General features: G+C 41.7%; 1 protein-coding gene across 6 annotated transcripts in view; it reads right to left on the reverse strand.

Moving 5' to 3' along the window:
- The window catches only part of LOC118371874 (sorting nexin-13), a 51,158-nt gene extending 44,889 nt beyond the window's left edge, over positions 1 to 6,269 (reverse strand). Inside the window, exon 1 of one of the 6 annotated variants that reach the window (XM_035757509.2) lies at positions 6,098 to 6,269. In XM_035757509.2, coding sequence (XP_035613402.2) covers positions 6,098 to 6,109 — 12 coding nt within the window. In that variant the 5' untranslated portion in view covers positions 6,110 to 6,269. Of the gene's footprint in view, positions 1 to 5,745; positions 5,980 to 6,097 lie in introns of those variants that run through there. The other 5 variants (XM_035757508.2, XM_052472378.1, XM_052472377.1 and 2 more) reach the window with 5 other exon arrangements.
- Positions 6,270 to 11,614: the final 5,345 nt, after the last annotated feature.

Here is an 11,614-nt window from a genome sequence, read left to right on the forward strand (position 1 = left end):
CACGGGATATGTTTTGACCTTTCCAGGGGTCAGGGTGATGGTGTTGAGTAGTACAGCAGTATTACAGCTATAACGACACACACACGGGATATGTTTTGACCTTTCCAGGGGTCAGGGTGATGGTGTTGAGTAGTACAGCAGTATTACAGCTATAACGACACACACACGGGATATGTTTTGACCTTTCCAGGGGTCAGGGTGATGGTGTTGAGTAGTACAGCAGTATTACAGCTATAAGCGTCACACTAGGCAGGCGCTAGCAGCAGCATATTCTGAGTCATTCCAGCTTACACAGATTTAACATACACCATCTGTTCCAATCAACCACGCTGGATAGAGCCCGGCTATCCCTTACACAACTTTATATCTACACAACTTTATATCACACACACACACACACACACACACACACACACACACACACACACACACACACACACACACACACACACACACACACACACACACACACACACACACACTGTACAAGTGCACAATACACACACATAGCGTTTCCCCTCGCTCACATAATGAAACAAGCTTGTCAGTCCCTTGCTGCTAACACATTCACCTGAGAGGAAACAACAAAGTCATCATGGCCAAATAATAACACATGGCACTGACTGACTACTGCATTACATTATTACAAACAGGGGAATTTAGAAACATTAGCTTGCACTGTACCATACGTATACTACAGTAGCTAAGAGGATGGGCTGTCACAGCTAGGCCTATATTTCAGGATAAATCGCAAATTCTTCCCTAGACTAGCTCTGGTGAGAAGCAGCATACTAGCCAGGTATCATCAGAGACACAACCTACAGAATGTTACTCAGACACACTAACAGAGGAATGAACATACCGCAAACACTCTTGATTGTTAGACCCGCCTGGTATTCAGTCAATCAGGCAGGGTCTTTATACTACTAACAACAGCAGGGATAAGGAGGCCTCTCCTTATTCACGAGGTGCCTGGCTGCTAGCAGACGTCCTTGACTTGACACACACCCGTAATGGTGTTAGGGCCCATATGAGAGGGCCTGGGCTAGGGTTATCAGAGCACCAGCGTCACAGTGGAGCCGCCACAGAACAATCACTGTCTGAATATAGGGACAGACAGGTAGGCCAAGTTATTATATGGCTACAGACAGACAGAGAGGGACTAGTGGGAGAGAATACAATACGACAGCTCACCAGCCACAACAAAACAACTCGTCACAAATTATGCTTGTCTTCTGTGATAATGTACGGTAGCAAGAAGGTTCAGGAAAACCATTCCAACAGAAAGGGCTCAGACGTTTTAATAAAACTCCTCTCTGCCCACCATAGCCTCAGACAGCTGCGAAGAGTCTGCCCTATAGCTGCCTGTAGTCATGCCTGGCTGTCCTGTCTCTCATACACTCCACTGTATAATGTGCAACATTCAACCAGACAGTCCTCCCGGGACCCTAATCGTCCTCCAATGACCCAAATTAAGAAGAAATAGTGTGCAAATCTAGGTGTATTCTCATAACTCGCAACCCACCTCAAGTGCCCAGGGCCCACTTTGGCTCCCGACCCATAGTTTAACAAACCCTGAGCTAGAGGATGACAGGGCTTATTAAACCACTACAGGGTTAACTTCTACTACTTACAGACTGCTCTAGCTGATCCACTCCTCCACTGACTTAGAGAGCCTCCACTCCCCAGTATACTACTGTACCAGACTACAGACTAGTGGAGACTGGAGAGGATGACGCAGGTGTTCACAAACACAAACTATCACAGGACAAGAGCTGAGGGTTCCATACAAGAGCTGAGGGTTCCATACAAGAGCTGAGGGTTCCAGACTGAAGCAGCACAAAGCATTCCTTGTAAACTCCCTAAAAGACAAAATCAGTTGTAGGACATTGCACAACTCCCCGCCACATGAAGTCACCCCATGCCCGGTATGTCAGTGAGGCAGGCATACAGGTTTCACTTCCCTTCCTTGCCACAGCCCCTGTGACCAATGGTAGTGACTGAGGGGTTAGGGGGTAATCAATCAAATGTATTTTATGAAGTCCTTTTTACATCAGCAGTTGTCACAAACTGCTATACAGATTAGAGGTCGACTGATTACGATTTTTCAACGCCGATACCGATTATTGGAGGACCCCCCCAAAACAAAGCAGATACCGATTAATCGGCCGATTTATTTAAAAAATGTATTTGTAATAATGACAATTATAACAATACTGAATGGAAACTTATTTTAACTTAATATAACACGCCAATAAAATAAATTTAGCCTCAAATAAATAATGAAACATATTCAATTTGGTTTAAATAATGCAAAAACAAAGTGTTGGAGAAGAAAGTAAAAGTGCAATATGTGCCATGTAAGAAAGCTAACGTTTAAGTTCCTTGCTCAGAACATGAGAACATATGAAAGCTGGTGGTTCCTTTTAACATGAGTCTTCAATATTCCCAGGTAAGAAGTTTTAGGTTGTAGTTATTATAGGAATTATAGGACTATTTCTCTCTATACGATTTGTATTTCATATACCTTTGACTATTGGATGTTCTTACAGGCACTTTAGTATTGCCAGTGTAACAGTATAGCTTCCGTCCCTCTCCTCGCTCCTACCTGGGCTCGAACTAGGAACACATCGACAACAGCCACCCTTGAAGCAGCGTTACCCATGCAGAGCAAGGGGAACAACTACTCACCCCGCTAACTAGCTGGCCATGTCACATCGGTTACACCATTCTAATCTCGGGAGTTGATAGGCTTGAAGTCATAAACAGCTGCTGGAAAACGCACAAAAGTGCTGTTTGAATGAATGCTTACGAGCCCTGCTGGTGCCTACCATCGCTCAGTCAGACTGCTCTATCAAATCATAGACTTAGTTATAACATGATAACACACAGAAATACGAGCCGTAAGTCATTAATATGGTCGAATCCGGAAACGATCATCTCGAAAACAAGACGTTTATTCTTTCAGTGAAATACGGAACCGTTCCGTATTTTATCTAACGGGTGGCATCCATAAGTCTAAATATTGCTGTTACATTGCACAACCTTCAATGTTATGTCATAATTACGTAAAATTCTGGCAAATTAGGCGGCCCAAACTGTTGCATTTACACTGACTCTGTGTGCAATGAACACAAGAGAAGTGACACAATTTCACCTGGTTAATATTGCCTGCTAACCTGGATTTCTTTTAGCTAAATATGCAGGTTTAAAAATATATACTTCTGTGTATTGATTTTAAGAAAGGCCTTGATGTTTATGGTTGAATCGCTGAGCTGACAAGGTAAAAATCTGCCCCTGAACAAGGCAGTTAACCCACCGTTCCTAGGCCGTCATTGAAAATAAGAATGCCTTCTTAACTGACTTGCCTAGTTAAATAAAGGTGTAAAAAATAATAATAATAAATGGGCCAAATCGGTGTCCAAATATACCGATCTCCGATTGTTATGAAAACTTGAAATCGCCATTTCGATTAATCGTCGACCTCTAATACAGATACCCAGCCTAAAACCCCAATCAGCAAGCAATGCCGATACAGAAGCACAGTGGCTATGAAAGACTCCCTGGAAAGCCAGGAATGTAGTAAGAAACCTAGAGAGGAATCAGGCTCTGAGGGGTGGCCAGTCCTTTTCTGGCTAAGATGTCAGGGGTTAGCGAATGCATGTTTCAACTTTGTCAGCAGCACAGCCCCCTTGGCCTCCAAGACAGTCAGGAGTTACTGACATTGGGTGAGGGGTTAGGGTTTAATGAGTGAGGGGTTAGTAATTGAGGGATTAGCTCAGAACATTAAAAAGCTCTCCTCTGAGAAAGTGAGTGGAGCTCCCAGAGGGGAGTGAGGGAGCTGGGCTGAGCAGGGCTGAGCAGGGCTGGGAGGCCTCAGTATGATGGATACTGGGCTCCGTGCTCCTCCTGCTCCCATAGAACTGCACTGTGACCTGGGCCAGTTAAAGTTCCCTATTAGGGTGACCTTAGACTGATGCAGGCTGCACGTGCGTGCGTGGCGGAGCAGTTCTGATGGACTGACGCCTCGCTGTCACTAAGACTTGATTAAGACATACTAATGAGATTTAGCTGTGAGAGAAACACATATCCTTGAGGGTGCATGTTACACCGTAAGACCAGTTACACCATAACAGCCAACTCCCTTCAGTCAGGCTGGCTACTGTGCTCCAGGTTGTGTTCAGGTTGTGACTGGTTAACTCTAAAGGTTAGAGACAAGAATGCTGTTTTATACTTGGGTGTGATATCTAGCACAACACAATGCCCTCTTTCTTCCATAACATCCCAGATTAACTGGAGACAATGTGCCATGTCAGCCACAATTTAAACTTACCCCAGTGAGGTCATATAGACCTGATAGTAATCAGAGTTAGGGGGCAGCAGGTAGACTACTATTTAGAGCATTGGGCCATTAAATGAAAGGTTGCTGGATCGAATCCCCGAGATGACAAGGTAAAAATCTGTCGTTGAACTGCCCCTGAACAAGGCAGTTAACCCACTGTTCCCCGGTAGGCCATCATTGTAAATAAGAATTTGTTTTGTACTGACTTGCCTAGTTATACATACATACATACATACATACATACATACATACATACATACATACATATTAGGAGAGGGACTTACTATAAGCAGTAGCGCTATAAAATACCTCTCCCTGCAGAGACCAAGGAGATATAGTCTAACATAGATTAGGCCTACCACACCGGGCAGAGACACACACACCATAGGTCTCCAACATAGGAAGGGCCTTGATACTAAGGTAAAACTGTTGGATATTTACCTGGTAGGTAGGCCTAGTTACCAGAGAACTGTAGGGGCCTATATAGAGAGTTGCTTTATAAGCAGTTATAACTACATTACCGGTAAGTAGTCTAGTCAAACAGACCAAGCTCAATGGGAGTAGAGCATTATCTTTAGATAAAACCCTTGGAATGGAAAACACTGTCAGTTTAGACAATACAGATTAGAGTAATGAGAAGTACTGCTGAACGAACACAACTCCCAATTCCACATGACAGGCAGTCATTTACACATCCATTTCAGACACCGGTCTAATCTGGATAGAAACTTGACTAGCCCCATTTAGATCTGGATAGAAACTTGACTAGCCCCATTTAAAGGAACAGGAAGTGGGGCTGGATAGAAACTCTTACTTATTACCCCTTTGATGAGAACTGTAGCTACTTTGCATGTAGCTAGATAGCTAAATTAAATACCATAGGAAATGTAGTTGCAGCCGCATAGGCATAATTGGAACACATAGCTAGCCTACATAACAGATTTTATGACAGAAGGTACCAGCAACTTGACTGGTGACAGTTCCAGGTGTAAGCCAGATAATGTAATGATGGGGCAGGCAGACTAAACGTCACGTATTTACCAAAATGTAGCTGGCCAACATCAAAATGGCTAATGTTACACACAGAACAGGGCAAAACAGTAACAAGTAACTTAGCTAGTAAGTTGGTTAAATATGTCAAATCAGAAAGACACATAGCTAGTTAGCTAACTCTGATAAGGTTGTGCTATAACATTATCTAACGTTATTGATTAACATTACTAAAGTTAGCTAACGTTACTAGTATTTAGCAGGCTAAGTTATATTGCTAGGAAGCAAATGGGGCAATTGACATCGATGTTGCTAGCCACCTAGCCCAAGAATGTACTATTGAATGGGCTAGCCATCAGCTAACTAGCCAGCTAGTTAATAACTACTTTGGGACGCGCCCATTCCATTCTCACCTGAATCAGTTGAGCTGAAGAGATTCTCCTGTTAGCAACGTCGTTACTCATAATAATGTAAACGCATAACGTTGGTTATTCCACCTAGCCAGAGAGCTTATTCCAGCACGGTATTGTCACCAAGGATAACTTCAGCTCATCGTATTAGCTATCTAATCCTGGACTAACTGACAGAGCAAGGAGGTTTTGTTTTTTTCAAAACAGACAAGCCTGTCGGTGCTCATCGTCCAATGTTTACCTGTGGTCGGATGCTAAACGGTTAGCTAGCTGTTTGGCTGCTGTCACTCAACGCTGTCACTGCCCAGCGCGGAAAACAAACTATAGACTCGCCTTGAAGCGAGTATGAACTTACCTCTGCAAACATCGTTTACAATGTTGTAGATGTCGTAGCTTGGGCTAAACCCGCCACATTGTACAAGGCACAAATATATGGATTTTCTGGTTTAAAAGCGGTTGTATCTCCACTCTCCGTAGTCTCTTCGGAGAGTCGCCATGTTGCACAAGCTTTACGTCTCCGGCACCCCTTTCTCGACGTCGCTCTCTCATTGGCTGAAAAGGGTTATGATGCAAGCAACACACCCGTGACTGGGTGTTGTTGAATCTACAAAGATTCTCATCTACTACTTTAACAATTGCGACTGAGCCAAATACTTTCTCTGAAACACATAATCAACATTTATGATTGTATGTTATATTCCGTGGGAAAATAGAATGTCTGCTACTGTTTTGCAGATAGGCAGGCCCACAACATTGTTTGATGGACTGCATACATGACAGCTACCTATGAAAATGTAGTAAAGCCTATCTCTCTCAACATAAAATCAATTAAAGTTACAAATAACTATCAAGTGCATGATTGACAAGTGGTTGAACGCCAGAGGAGGCAGGTGGGAGCTATAGGAGGATGGGCTCATTGTAATGGCAGAAATGTAATAAATGGACCAGTATCAAACACATGGACACCACATGTGGTTTCCATACCAGCCTCTGTTGACAACTAGCCATCTAACCTGCAGAGTGAGAGAATCACATGATTGATCAGTGACTGACCAGTTACCACATATATGCATTATTCAGGGTCCCACTGGTAACATTGGCTATACCTTACACCTTTGTATGCTGGCACTAGAGAGAGAGAGTCCAGAAAAGAGCTGTTAAATTCTAGCACCACCTAAAAGCTAGTGATTCCCAAACCTTCCATAACAAAGCCATCACATACAGAGAGATGAACCTGGAGAAGAGTCCCCTAAGCAAGCTGGTCCTGGGGCTCTGTTCACAAAACACAAACAGAGCCCTAGGACAGCAACATAATTAGAACCAACCAAAAACAAAAATATAATTACTTGACACATTGGAAAGAATTTACAAAAAAACTAAGCAAACTAGAATGCTATGTGGCCCTAAACAGAGAGTACACAGTGGCAGAATACCTGACCATTGACCCAAATTTAAGGAAAATGTGAGCTGCACCTCCTGACCTCCTGCCAAATGTATGACCATATTAGAGACACATATTTCCCTCGGATTACACAAATCCACTAAGAATTTAAAAACAAACCCAATTTTGATGAACTCCCATATCTATCTCCCATATCCACAGCAGCAAGACTTGTGGCCTGTTGCCTCAAGAAAAGGTCAACCAGTGAAGAACAAACACCATTGTAAATACAACCCATATTTATGTTGATTTGTTTTCCATTTTGTACTTCAACTATTTGCACATTGTTACAACACTGTATATAGACATAATATGACATTTGAAATACTTTTATTATTTTGGAACTTCTGTGAGTGTAATGTTTACTGTTCATTTTTATTGTTTATTTCACTTTTGTTTATTATCTACTTCACTTGCTTTGGCAAAGTTAACATATGTTTCCCATGCCAATAAAGCCCTTGAATATAATGTAATTTAATTGAGAGATAGAGTCAGAGAGAGTCAGAGAGAGAGAGATCACAGAGACAGAGATATGCACAACACAATTAGAGCCAACCAAATCATGAGAAAACAAAAAGATAGTTTCTTGACATATTGGAAAGTATTAACAAAAAAACAAAGCAAACTAGAATGCTATTTGGCCCTAAACAGAGAGTACACAGTGGCAGATCACTGTGAGTGATCCAAAATCAAGGAAAGCTTTCACTATGTACACAGTCAGTGAGCATAACCTTGCTATTGAGAGAGGCTGCCGTTGGTCGACCTGGCTCTCAAGAGAATACAGGCTATGTGCACACTTCCCACAAAATGAGGTGGAAACTGAGCTGCACTTCCTAACCTCCTGCCAAATGTATGACCATATCAGAGACACATATTTCCCTCAGATTACACAGACCCACATTTTTTTAAACCAATCCAATTTTAATAAACTCCCATATCTATTGGGTGAATCACAGCAGCAAGATTTGTGACCTGCTGCCACAAGAAAAGGTCAACCAGTGAAGAACAAACACCATTGTCAATACAACCCATATTTATGTTTATTTATTTTCACTTTTGTACTTGAACTATTTGCACATTGTTACAACACCGTATATAGACATAATATTACATGTTAAATGCCTCTATTCCTTTGGATCTTTTGTGAGTGTAATGTTTACTGTTCATTTTTTATTGTTTATTTCACTTTTGTTTATTATCTATTTCACCTGCTTTGGCAATGTAAACATATTTTTCGCATGTCAATAAAGCCATTTTAATTGAATGAATAGAGTGAGGATGCTTACCTCTTTCCAGGTGGGCAGTGCCCCAGCAGGGTCACACAGTAAGCAGGGGTGGAGTTGAATATAGTCCCAGGCTCTGCTGCCAGCACCAGGGAGGTAAGCCACACACTAATTAGGGTCAAAGTAGATGTCATGCAAAACTACAAATCCCTACAAGCTCCTGCACGTCATCTCTAGCTAACACCTTTGCTAACAGGTATTCTGTCAATTTAGTCATTAGATAGTTAATCCAGAGATTCTTACCTTCAGCAGTCTCGACCAGATCATCATGGCATTTGTGGTTCTTTATGACACCCACATTAGCAACTAATTAGCATTTAATTTTGGGGAAATAAATACAGGCGAATACATTGACAAAAGTCACTATATCCCAGAGAGATTTGCATGGTTATCAAAACATCACACCAGGGTCAGACTAAACGAAATACAGCCCTTCTAAAATCCCCTATGGGAAAAATGAATGGTGAAAAAATGATTAAAACCATTTCCCTGTTTGACCATTAGGTTTTATGGGTATTACGACTCATACTGTGGTACTGCAATTTTCGTCTTCTACTATTTCTATGAGTTGTCAAACAAACTGAAAGTGTGCACACTGCCACCTAGAGTGTGTGGTTGGCACAGGTATAAAGCCAAGGTTGGTGATTACCTGCTACCTGGAGTTATGGAATGTTTCTTCATGAGGATAATTCATTGTTTGATCCCTCCTGGTGACCTGGGTCCGTATCCACAAAGCGTCTCAGAGTAGAACATTTTGTCTTAAGTGCTGAGAATAGAGACGTTTTATTCATACTCTTATTGGTAAAAACAAAAAAACAATGTATGAAGCCTCTTTAGTCATAAGAGTCCCACCTAGTCGACAGATATTTAGGACACTTCATGCCTATACATTTGGCAAATTAAGGCATCTAGGGGTTCTGTTAACTTTGATTGAGTTTAATGAAAATTATAGACCTTTCAAAAGTTTTATGCAGCATTATTGGCAAGTGACTTGATGCCTACTGTGTCAAAGCGATTTAGAGTTGTTAAAACGGGAGTGACGAGCGTGTTGATATAACTGTAATGTTGTCCAAATTCCACTTGTAACAACCATCAGAATTGGTTAAACAAAAGGTTATGCATGCCAACATATTAGATAATAGAGTAGGCAAAGTGATCGTGTCAGGCAAAAATGACATCAAACGTTTTTCCAATTGCAAAATTTGATGTACAGTCACATTCACTGTGGTTGTCTGAAGTGTGCTATAGAGTTCACAGTTGGCGATGCCTTACCGTGATTGGTTATTTCCCATCATTTGCAACAATGTCAATGAGCGTCATCCTGATCTTTGTTTTACCTCAAGCTGTCCTGGGGCGGCAGGTAGCCTAGTAGTTAGAGCATTGAGCCAGTAACTGAATGGTTGCTGGTTCATAATCCCTGAGCTGACAAGGCAAACATCTGTAATTCTGCCCCTGAACAAGGCAGTTAACCCATTGTTCACTGGTAGCTGTCATTGTAGATAAGAATGTGTTCTTAACTGACTTTCCTGTTTAAATGTATTCCTGGCTCAAAGTTTGTCTAGCCACAATCCTAAAACCTACTCTGAGCTGGGATTTCTTGTTGTCTTAAAAGAGGTTTTAACAGGATTCCGAGGACCTTTTCTGAGATGTAGTTGACTACTTCAAATTGGTGAAAGTCCTCAGTGGCGCTGTCCATGCTTTTGGGCACAAGAGTCAGCTTCTATCTCAAGGCCATCAGACTGTTAAACAGCCGTCACTAACAATGAGTGGCTGCTGCCAACATACTGACTCAACTCTAGCCACTTTAATAATGGACAAATTGATGTAATCAATTTATCACTAGCCACTTTAAACAATGGCACTTTATATAATGTTTACATACCCTACATTACTCAACTCATATGTATATACTGTACGCTATACCATCTAATGCATCTTACCATCTTGATGTAATCAATTTATCACTAGCCACTTTAAACAAAGGCACTTGATATAATGTTCTCATACCCTACATTACTCATCTCATATGTATATACTGTACACTATACCATCTACTGCATCTTGCCTATGCCGTTCGGCTATCACTCATTCATATATTTTTATGTACATATTCGTATTCATTCCTTTACATTTGTGTGTACAAGGTAGTTGTTGTGAAATTGTTAGGTTACATTACTTGTTAAATATTACTGCATGGAGTAAAAAAAACAAACATGCAATGCTAGCTCCATTATGGTGGCACAGTGGACTAATTCCATAGATAGAGAACAGGAGATCATTGATTTGATTCTCACTGATGCTGTGCCACAATAAATGTTTGCATGATTAATGCCTAAGAAAATTCCTTTCCATGTGTTCTATCTGTGATTGGAGTTGAAAAAAGTTGGCCCAAACTAAACTGGCAGTGTTATTAACAGTCTTATTTAAACATGTTCTCAGAACGTTATTTAATTACTTTCAAATAACGTATAATTTCCATTCTCAGAAAGTTAATAAAACCTTCCAGGAGAACTTTCAGGGAATCAGAACCTCCCTGTAACCTAAACATTCCCAGAACAGGTGACATTTTCACTTTCGTTCTCAAAAGGTTCGAGTTCACTGGTCAGGAAACGTGTAGTTTTGTTCGCCGAACAAATGAGAAACCAAACACTTAAGTTCCCACAACTTCCAAGGAACCAAATGTGCTAGCTGGGATATGACCTATTCCGCACCATTGTACTAAAAGACAAGCCAGGGAGAATATCAGCCATTTCTATAGGAACAGAGGAGGATAAACAGCAGTTTTTACATAGCCTAAGTTTGGCTGTTTATTTTGCTTTGTTCTAAGGCATGCGGCTAAGTGATTCTGACCCCCCTTCTGGGACCCCGTGAGAGTGGATCAGGTTAAAAAGCAAGCCGGCCAAGGGAGCTCACAGGGCGGTTCCAAGCTCACAGCAGGTCACTGATGCAGTGGACGGGAGGAGCGCAATGCAAACATTGGATGTGCGTGGAGGAGAAAGGCACAGAGAGTGAACCCCACGTGAGTGAGCACGCACACACACACACACACACACACACACACACACACACACACACACACACACACACACACACACACACACACACACACACACACACACACACACACACACACACACACACACACACA

The sequence above is a fragment of the Oncorhynchus keta genome, chromosome 20, assembly GCF_023373465.1.
Source record: "Oncorhynchus keta strain PuntledgeMale-10-30-2019 chromosome 20, Oket_V2, whole genome shotgun sequence".
Taxonomy (NCBI): domain Eukaryota; kingdom Metazoa; phylum Chordata; class Actinopteri; order Salmoniformes; family Salmonidae; genus Oncorhynchus; species Oncorhynchus keta.